Here is a 20891-nt window from a genome sequence, read left to right on the forward strand (position 1 = left end):
GGGGCGCCGATCACATCCGCCACTCTGCTCGCGTGTCATTTCCTCACGATGCATGTCGTTCTGTTCCGTGTCCTCAGCGAGACTGCGTCCTGAGCATCGCACAGTTCCTGCGACAGAACCCGCGAGCCTCGCAGGCGCAGATCAACGCAGAGGTGGAGAAGAACGTCCTGCTGTTCGCCACTCGAGTCAAAGCTCTGGAGACGGCGCCGATTCTCTGAGTTATTCTGTGAATAATTTGTTGCACACAAAGTTCTGATTGAGATTTTTGTACATGAGTTTTAAACGTTTAGAAATCTGGAAATTTTACATTCTGCAATCAGAGAGTCATGTAACTAATATCCTTAGTATCCTTATTTTCTCATTATATTGTTTTATGTTCTTTAATCATGAAGGTTTGTAGAGCAAGGCCACTTTTGACTCCCAAACTAAGTGCTCAGCCAGACTGAACAACAGGAAGTTTTAGTGCACAGCCATATTAATAGATAAGACACAGAAAAGAGGAACTTTGCCATATAAGCAATGTTTGAAACTGTGACGTGTAAAGTACAGAAATCAAACCTATATGAGGCACAGTTTATGATTCTAATGTTCGAGATCCTGCAACTGGCGTTTTGGGCTGTGCAGGGGTCTCTCTCTTCCGGAAGATGATTGAATAAAAGAAATATAAATGTTTTAACACACTATGAGTCGGTTTTCTCTGTTCTATCATGGGGACGAAAGAATCGGGGTTAATAAGCGTTTACTCATCGACCGTCTTTTACTGCCGAGGTTCTTTATTTATGAGCCTTTCTGCAGAATGGGCTGATTTTAAAATCCTGGTTGGAGTAAAATGTCCTGGGCTGCTTCCAGACCACAGACTGTATAAAAAGGATGGAAGTCACCCACTTTGAAGACGTGTTACACACTGACGGAAGACGAGGTTCATCCAGGTGCACGTGGAGGTTTATTGCGCTGAAACACAGCAAAACAGTTCTGTTTTACTGACGGCTGCCATTACAATAAGTGGCCTGCGTTACTTTTGTGAGGGATTATTTTGCCGGTCACCTGTTTGTCTGAGCCGCCACTGCCACCTACTGGTGAAACTAAATATCGCCAATATTCATCTTTAACAGTTACAAGAGTCTAAGACATTTTTATTTTTAGCTGTTTTACATCAAAAACTCAAAAAGCTCAAAATAAACAAAAACTGCTTTTAAGTCCTGAGAACATCAAACCAGATCGCGCCACTCAGGACGGAGAGGAGGGAAACACCGTCAGCTAAACTTCAACCTGTCCAGTCCGGAAGCGTCAACCATGTCCCCTGCACATGTGTTTGTGGTGGGAATTATTATTTTTATTCAGTAATTGAGGGTAGACACTGGATGAAATACGGCGTTTTCCAAAGCTTGAATTTTGGTGATATTTCCAGGAAAACCTCAATAAATATATTTTACAGGGTTTATTTATCGGATAAAATACGTTACATGTCACCGTTATTATTGGCCGGCCCGGAAACAGCGGGGGTGTCCAAATTCAGAGGCTGCTTCCACCTGAGGACCCGCCCTTCGTGGTCTAAAGAAAGCCGGGTAGTATGTCACGAACTCCCTCGGTGGAGTGAAACTGCCGTCTGCTCCTTGCTATCTAAAATATAACCGGGCGCTGACGTAAACTTTTCTGTTTAATCATTTTCTGTTTGACGTTTGTTCAGCTGTGTGAAAACCCCGGAGGAAGCCTCCCGAGGGATTAATAAAATTAAATGAAATTTAATTTAATCTAATCTAATAACTTTGATTTCAGCCAAACCGATTTACTCTCGAACAAATAAAACACTGAAAAAGCCAAACGAGAACATGTTTAAGTTATCAAAGTGACTCATATATCATGTTTGACCCGAGTAGTGAAAGACCGCGGGGGTTTGAAGACGATGTGTCGGCTCAGATATTTGAAGTTTGCACAGCTACATTCTCACCTGAAAATATGTCAAAAGTTTTTTTGCGACCCAGAAAGAGAAATAAGAGTGATATTAAAACTAAGTAGCTGCCGCCATTGTTGGAAACTGGAATTGGCTGGGCCGCGCTATGAATTCTGCGATATGGTTTTTCAATTTTGTTGCCTGGGTGGAAAATCGGGGGAAATTAGGGAGAATGGAGGCTCCGGGAGATTTTCGGGAGGGGCACTGAAATTCGGTATTCTCCTGGAAAAATCAGGAGGGTTGGCATGTATGGTTGTGGCAACATCACTAACCTTGTCAAACACCTCAGAGCAGGGGCGATTCTAGGATCAGAGCTTTGGGGGTGCTGAGCACCCAGAGAGCTGCCCAGCCAAGCAAGATAAACTTTACACATCACGATGAGACTTCTTCCGTGTCTCTTTCGGTCCCTGCATCCTTAAATGTCTCCAGTTGTCCCGAGTTCTCTATGACTGTCTCCTTGGTGTGTTTAAACCCCTGGTCCTCCCTGTCCTTGTCATCTGTTGTCTTCGTCTCTGTTATCAGTGATCGAAATTTTACCATCTCTGTGCAAGTCTGTAAATTTCTTTATTAAATCATAAGATTCTTAAATTCATCAAGTCTCTCTGTGCCTGGGTCCTCGTCACACACTCTGTGTACACAAACACACACACACACACCAGGAGTTATAAGGTTAATGGGCATTCAGTCAGCTAGTTAGTATTCATTTCAAACAGGACAGTGGTAACAACTTTAGGCTACGGACAATTTTAAGTTTTAGATTTTAAATAGGCTGTATACATTTCAATGGGAGCAACAGGACAGTCAAATGTCGCTGATTTTACTACAGACTAGGACGGATTGTAGGGCAGCAAACATCGACGGAAAAGTTTTCAACACTGCAGGTTACCTGGTGTAATGTTTTTCAGCCAAAAAGAAACATGGTCTGACTCCTACCAACTATATAAAGAGTAACTGAAGGTTAAATGCAGCTAATATGTCCTGTTTTAAGCCAGGCACTTCCACCTCCGCTCTGCTGCGTCTCAGCCACCATCGCTCTGGCAGCAACGGAGCAAGAGAGCTGGAACAAACCATTCTTTTTTGTGTGTGTGTGTGTGTGGGGGGGGGGGGGGGGGGGGGGGGGGGGTATCTATACTTTTGTTGTTAAAATCTTACGTCTCAACCAAGTACTGTATGCTTTTTATATTTTAGTAGTGTGTTAGTCAAACAGCAAATATTGTCAAAAAAAGTAAGAAATCTTTGTGGGTGCTTTGATTCATTTTTGAATGAACCCCCAAAAATGGGCTAAAATCGCCCCTGCCTCAGAGTAAATCATATCACAGAATATGACGAGCTTATGTTGAGGCGAACTGAAGAGGAGGACAGGGACAGGTGCTGCTAGGGCGAGACAGACGTCTCTCACAGAGTCCTTTACTGCTGCAGGCAACGTGTTCAAATAGGGCAAAACTTGAGGTTTTTTATTTCTATATGATGAACCCTGCATTATTAAGTGATAAGAACAAGAAATCTGATGTCCTGTAATCATTGTGACGCTATAGTTTGAGATACAATAAATAAAATAAGTTTTTGTACAAAGTATCGGATCAGTATCGTCGATACCACCCTGGATATTACTTGGTATCGGATCGGAAAGGAAATCAGTGGTATCGCACATCACGTTTTCCTGCTCGCGCGTGCCGCTCGGCTGCTCATTGGCTGAACGTTTACTGGGGTCCCGCCTTATAGCACTCAACACCGCTTCTCCGATTGGATAACGTAGTCGTCATGTCCCCAAAGCGTCATCTCTGATTCGCTGTGACAAATCGGTGGGGGATGATCCTCGAGTTTAAACATAGAAACAGGCAGCGGCTCCTCGGAGAGTTCGGAGTTTAGTTTGAGGACAAATAATCGTTAAAGTCGCGCCTTCGAGCAGTTTATAGGCGGAGGTACAGCTGTAACGGCGGGATGGACGGGGCCAACGGTACCGGAGAGGTCTGGCAGATTTCGGAGAAGCTGGAGAAGTAAGTAAAGCTCGAATCGTTAGCGAGCGGCTAACAGGCTGTGCCGTGTGAGGTCCCGGTGTTCCAGATCTACTGGCGTTGGTCGAACAGATGTGTGGCAGTCTTGCGTTTCAGGAGCTGCTACCGACAAACCAGCAAAAAAACGCCAAATGTGTCACCTGTGACACGTGTGAGGTTGTCTCAAACACACTCCGTCAGTCTTGATGCTGTTGAACAACAAAATGTTTAAAATGTGGCGAGTTTACCTGGTGATATCCTCACGCGCGACGCGATCGCGAAAACAGCAAACAAGTAACACCACGCCGATGTTGTTCACAGGACAGCAAGAGTAAACGATCGGGAGACTCTTGTCGTCGTTATAGTTTCCCTCGCACGGTTTATTTCTCCGGTTTCAGCGTTTTTGCTCCACAACTACAGCGAGCAGTTTACTTTGTGCACTAACATGGACTCGAGTCAACCAGCGCCACCTCTGGCCAAGTGCCACAGCCTACAGCCAGATCAGCCTGTGACACACATCTGCAGCACGTTTGAATTCGTGTCATGCACATTTGTACCTTTCAATTGTGTCTGTTTGTGCGTCATGCAAATAAACCTATGAAAAGAATGAAACCACACTAATATTTCACCAGTGTTGTAACATCACATGTCGTTAGCCTAGTCTGTCTGTGTCTTTTCTCTGCGAACAAACATGTTAGAGTTGGTTGTTATATACAGTCTGTATAAGTGTGGTTAATCTAATAAACATTTGTAAGGAGAGGGTGGCACGGTGGTTAGCACTGTTGCCGCACAGCAAGAAGGTCCTGAGTTCAATTCCACCATCAGGCCGGGGTCTTTCTGTGTGGAGTTTGCATGTTCTCCCCGTGTTTGCGTGGGTTCTCTCTGGGTACTCCGGCTTCCTCCCACCGTCCAAAGACATGCAGCTTGTGGGGATAGGTTAATTGGATAATCCAAATTGCCACTAGCTGTGAATGTGGAAGTGAATGTGAGTGCGAATGGTTGTCTGTCCCTGTGTGTTAGCCTTGCGACAGACTGGCGACCTGTCCAGGGTGTACCCCGCCTCTCGCCCTATGACAGCTGGGATAGGCTCCAGCGCCCCCCGCGACCCTGAAAAGGATAAGCGGAAGTGAATGGATGGATGGATGTGTAAGGAGATGGCAGTTACTGTGAATGTACAGCAGTTACACAGTGATTAGTAATAAACAGTCAGACAATGACTCTGACAATCTCATTCAATCTTGCAGACTGAATGCACCTTCTGTGGAAAGTGGTACCACACAGTGTGTGTGGACTTCCCCTGTGCAGAAGGCGACTACAGATGTTGTGGGTGCTAAATAAACAGAAACAAATGATCCCTGTTGTCTTTGCTTACTGATTGTTTTCAGTGTTGACAATCCACATTGCTGGCATTGCATCTGTCAACATGTTTGTGGGTAGATTTGGATGTACCAGGGGTAAGTGCAGCCACTCAGCCTCTACTCATCATAGCAGCAGGTGCAGATGTGTCACAAGTTAATCTAGTAGTGGGCTGTGGTAGCAGTGGACTGACCTCCATTTGAAACTGCTCCAGCTGCTGTGTGATAGTGGATCGGCTACAAATTGAAGATCATAAGCAAGTTTTGGAAATGAACCCTTGTATTATGTTGAAAAACAAAAAAGTGACATTGATTTTGTTGCAGGTAATTTTGACCCGTACTGTGTAAATCCACTCAGAATTATCCAAAAACTGCAATAAAACAATAGCAACTTTATTTCCCATCAAATAAACATGTAGAACACAGTTAGACTTTCCATAACTATTGTAGGAACAATTTGGTTTTTCGTTCTTACAAACACGTATTTTGAACTTGCCCAACGTTCTCAGTTTTTCAATGCTCAACATTTTCAATTTTGTCCACATGATGGACAGAATGTAACTGTGTGCTTTCTGCAGATGTACTTCTTGCATTTCTCACAAAACGTGCTTGTTTTCAAACAGGAATCTTCCTAACTAAGATTTAAAACAAAAGATTTCTACGTCTCCTCCAGTCTCACAAACAGATGACAAACCAAGCAACACACCTGAGTCACTGACTTTCTTAAATCCACTCACTCTCACTGGCTGTTTATTACTAATCACTGTGTAACTGCTGTGGATTCACAGTAACTGCCGTCTCCTTACAAATCTTCATTAGATTAACCACACTTATACAGACTGTATATAACTCCAGCCATGTTGATGGGTTGCCTATATTGGCTGGAAATATTCATTTCCAGGGAAAAGACACAGACAGACGATGCTTACAGGATGTGATGTTACAACACTAATGAAATATTGATGTCATATTTGTCCAAGGCGTATTTCATTGTTATGGGAAAAGAGAATATTAAAATCATGATGACCAATTGGAGTGGTGATGTCTATGACTTTGTGTATATAATTTGGAATTTTGTACAAATGTAGGCCAATAAGGAATATATGATATCATTTCATTCATTTCAAAGGTTTATTTGCATGATTCACAGACAGACACAATTGAAAGGTACAAATGTGCAAGAAACGAAATCAAACGTGCTGCAGATGTGTGTCACAGGCTGATCTGGCTGTAGGCTGTGGCACTTGGCCAGAGGTGGCGCTGGTTGACTCGACTCCATGTTAGTGCACAAAGTAAACTGCTCGCTGTAGTTGTGAAGCAAAAACGCTGAATTCGGAGAAATAAACCGTGCGAGGGGAACGATAACGACGACAAGAGTCTCCCGATCGTTTACTCTTGCTGTCCTGTGAACAACATCGGCGTGGTGTTACTTGTTTGCTGTTTTTGCGATCGCGTCGCGCGTGAGGATATCACCAGGTAAACTCGCCACATTTTAAACATTTTGTTGTTCAACAGCATCAAGACTGACGGAGTGTGTTTGAGACAACCTCACAAGTGTCACAGGTGACACATTTGGCGTTTTTTTTGCTGGTTTGTCGGTAGCAGCTCCTGAAACGCAAGACTGCCACACATCTGTCCGACCAACGCCAGTTGATCTAAACGCCAGTAGATCTGGAACACTGGCTGTTCACACCTGCAGGTAAAAGCCCGCAGGTGTGAACACAGGACTGAAACCGGAATCAGAACACTTTATTAATCCCTAAGGAAACGATGTGGGTCACAGTTGCTCCAAGACAGAAACAGACTAAACTATTTAAGCAGATTTATGGATGTGTTTCTTATTCCTGGAGCGAAGGCTTCAGGTGTTCTTCAGGTGAGGGTGAATATCAGGTCCTGTGGCTCTCTGAGTGGACTCTCAGGCGAAATATGTGGGTGTGTGATCTCTGAACTGCTGCATGATTTCGGTCTGACACTTGGTACCTGTAATGGGAGGTGGTGTTACACTCAGGCAAAAAACTCCAGAACAGTGAAGCTGAATGAGAAGCTTCATTGTTTGTGGTGCTTATTTATCAGTTTGTTTGATTTTCACTCAGACTTTCTCTGCAGGTCTTTGTCCATCGACACAGAAGACGAAATGGAAACTTACCACAGGTAACACACACACACACACACACACACACACACACACACACACACACACACACACACACACACACCACTAATCTAATGCAATGACCCGTCACATCCACTGTAAGTGGAGGCAGGATTTTCTTTGTCCTGAGTCTGGGATCAGTAACTGTTCAGGTGAGTCGCTGCTCTGCGAAACCCTGAAGTAGACCGAAGCCGCGTTCTTTTACTATTAATGTGTGATGATCAGATTAGGGCTGCTACGATTAGACGACTATCAAAATTGTCGCCGACTAATTTAATAGTTGATGCTTTGTTTGAAGCTTTGTAAGATCCTGAAAGACGCAGGAATAAGTAGTAAGATTTAAGAGTGTAATAACGGACTGAAACAGAAGATGGCAGCACTGCATCGACAAGGATGCCAGCTGCCGTTAAACCCAGAAGAAGAAGCAATCCCCGGTATCGTAGCTGTGACCTAGGTCGTGTCCAAATTCATGGGCTGCATCCTCCTGAGGCCGCATTTGTAGACCGATTACGTCACAGCGACGCGCCGAAGGCTGTCCAAATTCGTAGACTCCTCCGAATATGGCCGACAAATGCGTCCTCCTTTTCCCCGAATTTGAAGGATGGGTCGGGTGTGTCCTTCGTGGCCCACCATATCCCAGAATTCATAGCGCGGCCCAGCCAAACTCCAGTTTCCAACAATGGCAGCCGCTACTAAGTTTTAATATTACTCTTATTAATCTTTCTGGGTCACAAAATAAACTTTTAACATATTTTCAGGCGAGAAAGTAGCTGTGTAAACATCAAATATCTGCTCGGTTTATCAAGATATCGCATATTTGCAAAAGTGCTTCGACGTTTTCAGAGACGTCTGCTACCCATCAGCTCCATAGCGAGCCGAAAGCTCAAGGGTCACTGAAGCCGCTGAGAACGGCACAACTCCCGGCACATTTTCAGATCACCGCCGTCTTTCGCTACTCAGGTTAAACATGATATATGAGTCACTTAGATAACTTAAACATGTTATTGTTTGGCTTTTTTCAGTATTTTATTTGTTCCTGAGTAAATCGGTTTGGCTGAGATTAAAGTTATAGTTTTTACACAGCTGAATAAACGTCAAGCAGACAGCTGATTATCAGAAGTGTGAGACGCTCGAGAATTTACTCCGGTGTCCTGTTATATTTTAGATAGCAAGGAGTTTATTAAACTTCACCGAGACAATCTGCAGATTTAATTAAAATTTAATAAACTATCATCTTGTCTTTATTTTTAGTTAGCACCTTAAACACTTAAAGCTGTAAGCTAATGATAGTTATATAAGAGCAGATGCTGCTGGTGCAATAAGCTGTACGTTTTATGTCCAATGGATGATGATCTGATTAGTCGACTAATTAGAGCTGGGCGATAGAACGATAACGATATGTATTGTGAAATAACTTTTTCTCGATAGAAAAATTAAACTATTGAGATAGACCTCACCGCTCTTGTCCTCTTAAAAAAAAAACCCCAGCCAATCCAAATTAAGTAGCGCAGAGCCGAACCAATCACAGCCGCAGTGTCACGTCACGTGACTTGTTGCGTACAGCACAAGTGCCAAGCCGCACATGTGTATTTGTTTGGGAAGCAGCCAGCCGCCGTGCCGCCGGGTAACGGAGGAAATGAGTGTGCCGAGAGCGCGACCGAAGGTTACCGAGGAGAAAACAGACGATGGTTCCAACGCCGGAGAGATTGTCGAACGGAAGAGCCACAGAAGCTCCGTAGTGTGAAGGTATTTCTGCTATTTCAAGTCTGACAAAAACAGAGCAGCTGCACTGTAAATGTGCCGAAAGCAAGTCTGGAAATACAATAAAGCGGTGCAGCTCAGTCTCTGACTGGAAGCGCTAATTCGTCATTCGGCTTTTGTCAGACTAAAGTAACTGTTACAGCTGTTTGAAAAGCTCAGCTATACAACAAGGAGAGGTCGAGAATTTCCTTTTAGTTCTCAGTTTATTTGATGTTGACAAAAGTTAGTCAGTTCAAATTCAAATTTTATTTGTCACGTACACAGTCATACACAGTACGATATGTAGTGAAATGCTTGGACAACTGCTCGTGACCTAAAGAGAACAAAAAAGGAAAAGGCTATGAATAAGATAGGAAATAAATATGAAAAATTAAAAAGGGTAAATTTAACTAGGAAGGAATAAAATATAAATTAAGGTTAAAAATGAAATAACTGTACAACACAAATTAGAATGAAGGGTAAATTTAACTGGGAAGAATAAGATAAAATATATAAATTAAAGTTGAAAATAAAATAACTGTACAACAAAATACACAATATAGAACTATATAAGAATGTATGAAGGAATCTAAATATAAATAAATATATACACAATAACAGCAGCTGTACAAGTATTAACTGGAAATGAAGAATATAGTGACCAGTGTTGTGCAAAAACAATGTCCAGAAAGTCCAGTGTGTGTGTAAGAACCATATGTGTGGGTCAGTACTGTGTGGTGGTGTGATTGAGAGACCGTATCGCCTGCGGGAAGAAGCTCCTCCTCAGTCTCTCTGTGTTGGTCTTCAGGGAGCGGAATCGCTTTCCTGACCTCAGCAGAGAGAACAGTCTGTTGTTGGGATGGCTGAGGTCCTTCACCATCTTCCTGGCCTTGGTCCAGCACCGCCTGCTGTAGATTGAGTGCAGGTCAGGGAGCTCGGAGCGGATGGTGCGCTCAGCTGACCGCACAACCCTCTGTAGAGCTCGTCTGTCCTGCATGGTGCTGTTCCCGAACCAGGTTAAGATGTTTCCCGTCAGGATGCTCTCTATGGTGCAGGAGTAAAAGTTCCTGAGCACCTTGGAGGGCAGTTGGAAGTCTCTCAAGCGTCTGAGGTGGTAGAGACGCTGTCGGGCCTTTTTCACCACGGTGTTGATGTGACAGGACCATGACAGGTCCTGCGTGATGTGAACTCCGAGGTATTTGAAGCTGTCCACTCTCTCCACTGGGCACTCGTTGATGACGGGGGTCTGGTAGTTCCTCTCCTGCTTAGTGCTGAAGTCCACTATCAGCTCCTTTGTCTTACTGACGTTTAGAAGGAGGTTGTTCCTCTGGCACCAGTTCTCCAGATTCCTAATCTCCTTCAGGTAGGCCGTCTCGTTGTTATCAGAGATCAGGCCCACCACGACGGTGTCGTCAGCAAACTTGATGATGGTGGTGGAGCTGGTAGTGGCCACACAGTCATATGTGTACAAAGAGTACAGCAGGGGGCTCAGAACACACCCCTGGGGGGCTCCAGTGCTGAGAGTGGTGGAGGCTGAGACATGTCCGCCCATCCTTACTGCCTGTGGTCTGCCAGTTAGGAAGTTGGAGATCCACTGACACATAGATGAGCTGAGTCCCAGATGCTCCAGCTTGGTGGTGAGTGTGGAGGGAATTATGGTGTTAAATGCAGAGCTGTAGTCTATGAAGAGCATTTTAACATAATTCCCCCTTCTAGTGTCCAAGTGAGTGAGTGATGTGTGGAGGAGATGAGAGATGGCATCGTCTGTGGAACGATTTGGACGGTAAGCGAACTGTAGTGGGTCCAGTGTGTCTGGTAGTGAAGAAATGATGAAGTCTCTGACCAGGCGTTCAAAGCACTTCATCACTACTGAGGTGAGGGCTACAGGGCGATAGTCATTGAGAGAAGCAGGGTGGGGTTTCTTCGGGACAGGAACAATGATGGACTCTTTGAAGCATGTGGGGATCACCGACTGAGATAAAGAGATGTTGAATATCTCAGTGAACACAGGAGCTAGCTGGTATGCGCAGTCTCTGAGGATACGACCTGGGATGCCGTCTGGTCCTGCTGCTTTCCTGGTGTTCACTCTCTTGAAGGCTCTCCTTACTTCATGCTCGGAGATGACGAGCACGTTTCCGGTGCTGGCAGTATCTTCCTGTCTGCAGCCGTTAGCGCCGCTAACACTAGCATTGTTGGAGACCTTAGCTGCAGCCTCGAAGCGAGCATAGAAAGTGTTCAGCTCGTCTGCCAGAGTCACGGCCGCGTTCGTCATATCGGTTGTTGGTGCTTTATAGTCCGTTATTGTCCTTAGTCCCCGCCACAGGCTCCTAGAGTCACTCTGTTGGAGTTGTGACTCTAGTTTCCTCCCGTAGCGCTGCTTCGCCTCTTTCACCGCCCTCTGCACGTTATATGACGCGGCTTTGTACGGGTCCATGTCCCCCGTCATGAGTCCCGTGTTGTAGGCAGTGGTGCGGGATCTCAGAGCGTCGCGGATGGTTTTATCCACCCACGGCTTCTGGTTGGGAAACGTTGTGATAGTCTTTGTCTCCACGGTATCATCCGCTAGTTTCCCGATGAATCCCACAACCGCTTCCGTAAACACGTTGACGTCATCGTCGGAGCTGTTTCTGAACATGCCCCAGTCTGCGTCATCGAGTGCGTCCTGTAACGCGGCCACCGATTGATCCGTCCAGCGCGCGACCTTCCTCTGAACCGGAACTTCCTGTTTCAGCCTTTGTTTGTATTTTGGCATGAGGAAGATGGCGGCGTGATCAGATTTGCCAAACGGAGGGCGGGATTTGTCTGTTTTGTCTGATCTTCTGTAAAACAAACTAAGATTTATTTTTAGAATTAATATTTTGTTTCTAAGTGGAATTGACAGTTTAGTCTGTTTCGTTTGTTCTATTTTGAAACTTAAACGCTTTAGCGGCTGCCTTTTGTGTAGTTTGCAATATTTGCCTTTATTTATCTGAAAAAGTCTCATGTTCCTTAAGTACATCTACCCTGTTGAACTTATTATGGGAAATAAATATTTAAATCAAAACAAGCTGCTGATTATTTCACATTTTACTTGTGAGCAACGGCACATTTAAATCTTACAAATATAGTTATTTGGCTGATATCGTGATATGAAAAAATCTTATATCGCCCAGCTCTACGACTAATAAAATAATCGTTTGTGGCAGCCCTAGCTCAGATCTTCATGAGTCACTGACATTAGAAGCCTGTTTGTCACAAGCACAGAGGCTGAGAGGACGTCAGTGTTTGAGTGGGGATGGGATCATAAATGTCCTGGATCTGTTTTCCACACGTCGCAGTTTACTGAAGCATTTTAAGGTGCATTAATTCATCCATTAAATATTTGATTCTGTGCTAATATCACAATTTAGACGTTAGTTAAAAACACATTTTACTTGATTTAAATTATTATTACAGCGTGTGGCTGATCTGAGATCAGTTTTTTCTTTTTAAGACTGTTCTGTTTCTGGCGTGTAGACGAAGCTCCCGTGCCGTCGAACCAATCAGGTTATACACACACAATACGGTAATATTATGTTGAAGCACAGTGCGTATCACTCCGCGAGGCTCCGCCTACGACAGCCGTAACGCTCGGAAAATCCATCAAGTGGTGCGGCTTCGTAGCTCAACAAAGTCGTACTGAAACATTTGACAGATTTTTGAGCGCCGTGCACATAAAATCGGTTTGGTAATAACGACGGCCCGCTAGCATGCTCTACCAAAAACTGTGCTTTGTTGTGTGTCTGACGGACGAAAGCCAAACCAGTTCCACACCAGTGAAGCTGCAGCATTTTTACAAACCAGTTCTGGTTCATCAGTTTCATTCATTGATCCGCTTTCGCCATTCTCGTTCTCCGTCGCCGCCATGTGCGTATGTAAACAAAGGCACTGTGCATGTGCGTTTTACCCATATTCTATTGCGATATTTAATTTTCTTATAATGGCCTAACATTATAAGAAAATGTTAGGCCCCAGCCCTAGTCGCATCTTTGTTTGTTTTGGTTCTGTGTTCCAACAGCACTGAAATATCTTTATCTAAGAATCAGACATGAGAAACCTTTTAAAGACTGTAGCTGTGCTTTTCTGTAGCTCCTCTCCAGTCTTTCTGCTCTGGTTTCAGAGGAGCTGCAGTTTCTGGTTTAGTGCTGTCTCTTGTAGTTGCGGCCTTTCACCAGCAGGTGTCAGGCTTCCCGTTGATCATGATGAACCCAGCACTCTATAACTGTTAGTCATGGGCGCTGACTGTAAGTGCAGTCAGGACTGAGCAGAGGTTCCTGGCAGTCGTGACTGTGAGCCGCAGTGATCTCAGTGTTGGCGAGCAGAGGGCGGTTAAAGGTGATTTCCACAAACTCACTTTCTAACCTCAGGACTTTCACTTCTGCAAACTCTCTGCAAGCCTGTTTCCTGTCAGCCTGTGACTTTTAGCCTTTCTGAAAGACACACACTGTTCAACCCCTGAATGCAATATCCATGCTGCAGATTATATTTATTATTTAACAATAGCAGTAAAATAATTTCCCTGCTCCACAGTGGTCTGGTTGAGCGTTTGTAGCCTCGCTAACAACCCAACATTTCATCTCCGAGGAAGTGATTCCAGAGAGAAGTAAAGCAAGTGTGTAAGTTCATCTCTGAATGTTTGTAAAGCATTCCAGCGTTAAGCTTAACAACCTCTCTCTCTCCTGCTGCTACTTCAATCATGAAACTGATCAATGATCAGCTGATCGCAGGGCTCGCAAAATCGCTAGCCCGACGTCCCGGGGCTAGCGATTTTTCCAGTCGGGCTACCAAAATCTAACTCAGCCCTGCCCGTCGGGCTGTCATAGGAAGGAAAAATATGAATGTGCTTTAAATTTTATAACTTCTGAGTGAATGTAGTTGCACGTGTACGCCTTTGAAATGGGTGTATAGCAGTTGTAGAAGAAGCTCCATAGTTTATTAGCCTAGCTTGAACCGGTGAGCTGCTGAACCGGTAGCTCTGTAGACCTCGATATAAGTTTAGCCTATTTACCGTAGTGTCTTTTCAGAAATTGGGATTTGCTTCCGCATTCTATGCTTTTGCATTCTTTCGCCAATGTAGCTGAGTAATTATGTCACTGGCATCGATGAGCCACTGTCAATATGTGACACTGATTGATCAGTGACGATTAATTGTGCACCAATTCCTCTGACATCGTCTTATCACTCATTAGCTTACTGTTCAAACGTGACAAGTGAAATCTCCCGCAGCTTAAACATGTGAGAGGTTGATCGCTGAGCGTTATGTGAGTGTGTGTAAAAGCAGCAGGACATATATTTTAGTTCTGCTGAGCCAAATAAGACAGGTCAGGGTGAAGAAGTGACAGCCAAAGAAAAGCTTACCACAAAACGGAGAAGTTATGACAAATCAGACTATAAGGCAAAAAGAAAAAAAAAAGCGCAGCAGTTTCATGGACAAAAGAATTTCTGTGGCTGGAATATGACGAGCTAAATAACATGATGTTCTGCCGGGTGTGTTGTGAGTCGACAAGCGCCTTTGTTACTGGGACCAGTCATTTTAAGAAAGACCCCATCAGAACCCATGAGAAATGCAAGAAATGCATTATTGCTCAGTCTGCAATATCTTTCCCAGAACAAACACCAATTGCAAAAAAGCATACTAAAAATAAACCTGAGAAATCTGTTTAGAGCAGCTACTATGTTGCAAAGAGTGAACTACCTTTGGCCAAATGTAGCAGTCTTTGCAAACTTCACAAAGCAAACGGCCTCGATCTTGGTTCCACTTGCCTCTTACCCGTGACTTCAGTGGAAATGTCAGATTGAGGATCTGACACAGACTGATTCATGTCCTACACAGTTCTTACAAGTTCATAGACATTTCTGTTCAATGAGAACCAAGTATTTGAGTTGATGGTTATTTGTTCCTCATGAAGAAACCGTACTTCAGATTTTTGTTTACATTTATTTTGATTCAGCCAGTAAATCGTGGATCCTTTCTGTGTATGACAGTGAACGCTGCTCTGTTTTTGTCAGACTTGAAATAGCAGAAATACCTTCACACTACGGAGCTTCTGTGGCTCTTCCGTTCGACAATCTCTCCGGCATTGGAACCATCGTCTGTTTTCTCCTCGGTAACCTTCGGTCGCGCTCTCGGCACACTCATTTCCTCCGTTACCCGGCGGCACGGCGGCTGGCTGCTTCCCAAACAAATACACATGTGCAGCTTGGCACTTGTGCTGTACGCAACAAGTCACGCGACGTGACGCTGCGGCTGTGATTGGTTCGGCTCTGCGCTACTTAATTTGGATTGGCTGTTCTTCTTTTTTTTTCTTCTTTTTTTTTTAAGAGGACAAGAGCGGTGAGGTCTATCACAATAGTTTAATTTTTCTATCGAGAAAAAGTTATTTCACAATACATATAGTTATCATTCTATCGCCCAGCTCTAGCATTACTTACTAATGACGTTTGCTTTGCTTTCGTTCAGGTTCATTCAAGATGGCAAAGACGCTGCCCGACAGGGAGACCTGCACAAAGCGCTGGAGTTCTTCAGACTGGCTTACAACATTCACCACAGTCACAAACTGGAAAGCCGGATCAAAAAAATCGAAGAGCTCATCGCTGAGAATGACTTGGAGGAAGATGATGACGAGTTTGTTAATGTTAACAGCAGCGGTTTAATGCTTTTTAAAGAGCTGTATGACAAGCTGTACGACTACCAGAGGGATGGAGTGGCCTTCTTGTACAGTCTCTACAGAGATGGCCGGAAAGGCGGGATTTTAGCTGATGACATGGGACTGGGCAAAACCATCCAGGTGATATCATTCCTCTCTGGCATGTACGACAATGAGCTGGCTAAACACACACTCCTGATCATGCCGACTTCCCTCATCACAAACTGGACCAAGGAGTTCTCCAAATGGACTCCGGGCATGAGGGTGAAGGAGTTTCATGGCATCAGCAAAGGAGAGAGGACCAGGAATCTGGAGAAAGTTCAGAGGAGGGGCGGCGTCATCATCACCACCTACACGATGCTCTTAAACAACTGGCAGCAGCTGTCCACCTACAATGGCAAAGAGTTCACATGGGACTATATGATCCTGGACGAGGCTCACAAGATAAAAAGCACAACCACCAAAACCGCCAAAAGTGCCTACGCCATACCGTCCAAGAACCGAGTTCTACTCACAGGAACTCCGGTCCAGAACAACCTGAGAGAAATGTGGGCTCTCTTCGACTTTGCCTGTCAGGGCACCCTCCTCGGCATGGCGAAAACATTCAAAGCGGAGTACGAGAACCCCATCACCCGGGCCCGGGAGAAGGACGCCACTCCAGGAGAAAAGGCGCTGGGATCCCGGATGTCAGAGAACCTGATGGCAATAATAAAACCGTATTTCCTGCGCAGGACCAAGTCCGAAGTACAGAAAAACAAAACAAACAGCACACGTAACAAGGAACACTTGGAGGACATGGAAGACCATGTTCCAAACCTTGAAGCAGACTCTGGAGCGGTGATGCCCAAATTGACGAGAAAAAACGACCTGATTGTCTGGACTTACCTGAGTGCCGTTCAGGAGGACATCTACAGGCAGTTCATATCGCTGGACCACATCAGAGAGCTCCTGCTGACCACCCGATCGCCTCTAGCTGAGTTAAACATTCTGAAAAAGCTGTGCGACCACCCGAGGCTCCTCTCTGCTGCCGCCATAGCCAAGTTAGGCTTGGAGGAGAGTGCAGCTGACTGCCAGGAGACCACAGAGGCCAACGATCACAGCATCATCAGCGTTCCTGATCACACCTTGATCTCAGAGTCTGGGAAGATGGTCTTTCTTTTCTCTCTCCTAGATCGGCTCAGGCAGGAAGGCCACCGCACCCTCGTCTTTGCCCATTACAGGAAGGTGCTCGACATCATCGAGCGCATCCTGGGCAACAGAGGCTTCAAAGTGCTGCGGCTAGATGGAACCATCACTCAGATCGCAGAGCGAGAGAGGCTCATCTCTCTGTTCCAGACTGACAAACGGTACTCCGTCTTCCTCCTCACCACCCAGGTCGGTGGAGTCGGCATCACCTTAACAGCAGCCGACAGGGTGGTCATCTACGACCCCAGCTGGAACCCTGCGACAGACGCCCAGGCCGTTGACAGGGCGTACCGCATAGGCCAGACTGAAAACGTCGTCATCTACAGGCTGATCACCTGCGGCACTGTGGAGGAGAAGATTTACCGCCGGCAGGTTTTCAAAGACTCTCTTATTAGGCAGAATACCGGGGACAAAAAGAACCCGTTTCGGTACTTCAGCAAACAGGAGTTGAAGGAGCTCTTCACCTTGGAGGACACGCGGTCCTCCTCTACACAGCTCCAGCTTCAGGCGCTGCACGCCAGGCACCGGCGCACCGACCCTGAGCTCGACAAACATATCACACACCTCCACACCATGGAGATGTTTGGGATTTCTGACCATGACCTCATGTTTACACTTGACATCAACCACGACGAGGCCCTCGAGAACCAAGAGGAGCATCATTACATCGAAGGGCGGGTCCAGAAGGCTCAGGAGCTCATGAAGGCGGAGTCTGAGCTGCAGATGCAGCTGGCAGAGAGCATGGTGTCCAGCACGGAGCCGGCATGGCTCCGATACCCAGCAGACAACAACAGCCGGGAGCGGTCCCATGAGAAGAAACCACATCCTTCATATCCGAAGCAGGACACGAGCCTGGCCTGGTCTCCAGCTGTGGTGGATTTGGAACAGACTGCTTCTGGGAAGGAGGCCACTCTGGAGAATCTCAGCAAGGGAGTGATTGATCTGACTGCAGAGGAGAGCACAGCAGAGGTCAGCCACCATAGCCTCGCTGAGCAGAACCTGGATTCTCCGAAACACCCGTCAGTGAAGCTGGAAAGGAGCTTGTTGGAGGCGGCAGATCCGATCGAGGTGTCTGTGGTGCTGATGGAGGCTGGTGACGTAGCTGACACCTCAGTCAGAGAAGGACTCAATGAATCTGCGGCCGCGAGTCTGTATGTTACAGCAGCCGATGAAGATGAGCAGAAGATGATGGGACATTTGACCCTGAAGTACGATGACTCCGAGATGGAGCTGGGGTCTCCTCACATCACTCCTCCAGAGAACAGAAGACTTTCCGCGCTGCGCGTCTCCAGTTTGAGCCTCGGAGCCGACACATCATCCAGAATCGGCAGCGAGCTCGAGTCTTTGAATGGCAACTTCAACCTACAGCTGGAGGACAGTGGCGCCGATCACGATGAGGCGGAGCTGCAGGAAGAGGAGGAGGAGCTGCAGGAAGAGGAGGAGGAGGAGCTGCTGTCTCAGCTGCAGCTGGAGGGAAGTTTCGACGTGGGTAAATCTCTTTGTGAGTGGCAGCAGAAAGAAGCATCAAGTTACAGCGCGAGCAACGGCCGCGCCGTCAGCCTCAATGAGTCACATGACTCAGTCGTGGGTATCAGGAAGAAAAAGGCTGCTGTGATTTATGACAGTGAAGAGGAGACGCAGGAGGAGGATGATGGGCAGCTTGAGAACTCCTTCCAGGTTTCCGGAGCATCGACGCCAAAGTCAGCGTGCACTGGCACCACGCCGCTCCGTACTCGAAAGAGCATTGGTGGAAACACGTCCGTGGCTTCTCACCGCTCCTTCCTCCATTCCATCATTGAGGACATGGACAACCAGGACAGCCATGAAGATGATGGTGATGCTTCGGATGTCCATTCAGATGAGGCCGAAGAGGACATGATTGGTTTGGCTCATGATGAGGTTGAGGAGGAGGAACCCAGTGGAGAGACTGTAAACTCAGAGGAGGAGTTTGTAGAAGAGGAGATGGAGGAGGAATTTGAGGAGGAAGGAGACTTTGAGTCAGGAGACACTGAGGAATATGGAGAAGGGAGCCTCCTGGAGGAAACGTCCACCGAGCCTGAGTTGGTATCAAACGAGGCGATGGATCAGTGCACCGCCGAGACAGGTGTAAAGGAGGTCGAGGACGAGAGCTACGACTCGCTGGTGCAGCGAGGGCGGGAGTGCTACAGCAAAGCTGAGCTGGACGAGGCCCTGGACTTCTTCCTCAGAGCCATCGACATCAAACCCGGAGATCCGGAGATCCAGCTCATGACCATCCAGCTGTACCGGCAGCTGAGTCAGGTGGCGAGGAGATCCTAACAGAAAAGGACGATCGGGGCGGCGAGGTCAAGCTCTGCCGGCCCGCCGCTTCACGCCAAAGCTGTAAATCTTTCAAACGTGTCTGGCGTGTTCGTCTTCTCCGTGAGATCGCGCTGAGTGACTAATGTTTGAACAGCTCAGCTGATTGCAGAAAGCTTCCTGTTTGAACTTCTTCTTTCAGTAATGTAACTAGAATCAGGTGTGTGTCATCATCCACCACGAAACGGTCAGTTTTCATCTTTGATCTGATTTTCATCTGTAACCTGTACTTATTGTAATATACTTTGAAATTTGTCAAATTAAAATTCATGTTTCTGTCTAATTAGAATTCATGTCTGTTATTTTTAAGGTAATGAACGGCTTCATCTCTGAAAACAGAAATCTCCTGCAGAGCGTTTGGCCTACTCAAAAGTTTTCCCCGCCCTAAACCCACCAAAATAAACTTCCTGTTTTATCCAGTTGGGCCTCAGATCAGCTGAGCAGGAGCCTCATGCAGGTTTAGGATTCACAACAGGAAGCTACATCCATCTTTTATATACAGATTATAACTAAATCGTCCGATGGCCCATAAAAGACTTCACACAGCTGTGATCCAGCTGTGCAGAGACCAGAACATAAACTCAGCAGGAAGTGCTGAGGATACATCGGTGGGTCAGACCTGAGTTTAGGTCCCTCTGAAGCGTCTGACTCAGCTCTTAATCCTGGTTACATTCCCCTTTAGAACCGAACGTGTTGGGATTTGTCATCTCCTGAAACGCTTCACAGTCGGTGCTGCAAACCTACGTTTACAAAGCAGAACTGACGAGACGCACACAGCGGCAAGAACGCGTTCCCACACTTCCTGTCCAATGAGGTCGCGAAGGTCAGAGTATTTGAGCAGAAACAAATCCAGAAAACATGAAACATCAGTGTGAGGTCATAACAGCTCATTTCCATGTTTCTGTGATCACCGGTGTGCAAATATTCAACATTATTCTTCTTCAAGTTCACTGTTTGAGCAAGAAGCTGAAGAATAATGAAGCTCATCATAAGATGTAAGATTCCAGTTAGTTAATGTTTGACGTCAGTTTTACGGGTTCAATGTTCTGATTTCTCACTGCTTTCAGATTTTGGGGTAAAAACATGAACTTGGTTTATTTTCTGGATAAATACAAATACATACAAATACAAATAAATACAAACTGCTTGGACTCTGCGCCGGTGTTGTGCCAAAAACTGATTTCCAGTGTGAGTAATATCTTTACATTAACAGGGTTATAGGCAAAACCTTAAAATTACCCCTTTTCATAAAGTATCTTAATAACTCTGTGTTATTGTACTTTCATTATGACCAATCCCGACTTTTCCCCACTTTAAGTGTTTACAGAACTGTTTTATTTGTTGCAATTTCTGACTTTTTTTTTTAACTGGATAAATAAAGGAGATATAAAAGTCACTGCCAAAAATGTAAAGTTGACATGTTTGACATATTATAGACCAACAAGTCATTTATAGCTTATGGCAGCAATCAGTTTTTGGCACAACACTGTATTCAAAGTCAGCGCCTCATTG

General features: G+C 45.6%; 3 protein-coding genes across 3 annotated transcripts in view; 2 read left to right on the forward strand and 1 right to left on the reverse strand.

Annotated features, from left to right (window-relative positions):
- Positions 1 to 678, forward strand: part of LOC146563319 (uncharacterized) — a 1911-nt gene extending 1233 nt beyond the window's left edge. The window contains exon 3 of the mRNA XM_085295690.1: positions 78 to 678. Coding sequence (XP_085151816.1) covers positions 78 to 218 — 141 coding nt within the window. The 3' untranslated portion in view covers positions 219 to 678. The remainder of the gene's footprint in view (positions 1 to 77) is intronic.
- nudt18 (nudix (nucleoside diphosphate linked moiety X)-type motif 18) overlaps positions 1 to 15346 on the reverse strand; it is a 27820-nt gene extending 12474 nt beyond the window's left edge. The window contains exon 1 of the mRNA XM_085295693.1: positions 15240 to 15346. The gene's annotated coding sequence lies outside the window, so the exon portion shown is untranslated. The remainder of the gene's footprint in view (positions 1 to 15239) is intronic.
- Positions 3695 to 19662, forward strand: ercc6l (excision repair cross-complementation group 6-like). The gene is made up of 3 exons (XM_085295691.1): positions 3695 to 3948; positions 7407 to 7451; positions 15671 to 19662. The coding sequence occupies exons 1-3, from the start codon at positions 3893 to 3895 to the stop codon at positions 19338 to 19340; spliced, it is 3771 nt and encodes a 1256-aa protein (XP_085151817.1). The 5' UTR covers positions 3695 to 3892; the 3' UTR covers positions 19341 to 19662.
- The last annotated feature ends 1229 nt before the right edge of the window (positions 19663 to 20891 follow it).

The sequence above is a fragment of the Mchenga conophoros genome, linkage group LG12, assembly GCF_057382185.1.
Source record: "Mchenga conophoros isolate Kocher_MC1m ecotype Shallow Benthic linkage group LG12, M_conophoros_male_GT1.1, whole genome shotgun sequence".
Lineage (NCBI taxonomy): Eukaryota > Metazoa > Chordata > Actinopteri > Cichliformes > Cichlidae > Mchenga > Mchenga conophoros.

Coding starts and splice junctions, on each gene's coding strand:
- ercc6l (XM_085295691.1), top strand. CDS start 3,893: ATGGACGGGGCCAACGGTACCGGAGAGGTCTGGCAGATTTCGGAGAAG. Junction 3,949..7,406: donor ATTTCGGAGAAGCTGGAGAA/GTAAGTAAAGCT, acceptor CTTTCTCTGCAG/GTCTTTGTCCATCGACACAG. Junction 7,452..15,670: donor GAAATGGAAACTTACCACAG/GTAACACACACA, acceptor GCTTTCGTTCAG/GTTCATTCAAGATGGCAAAG.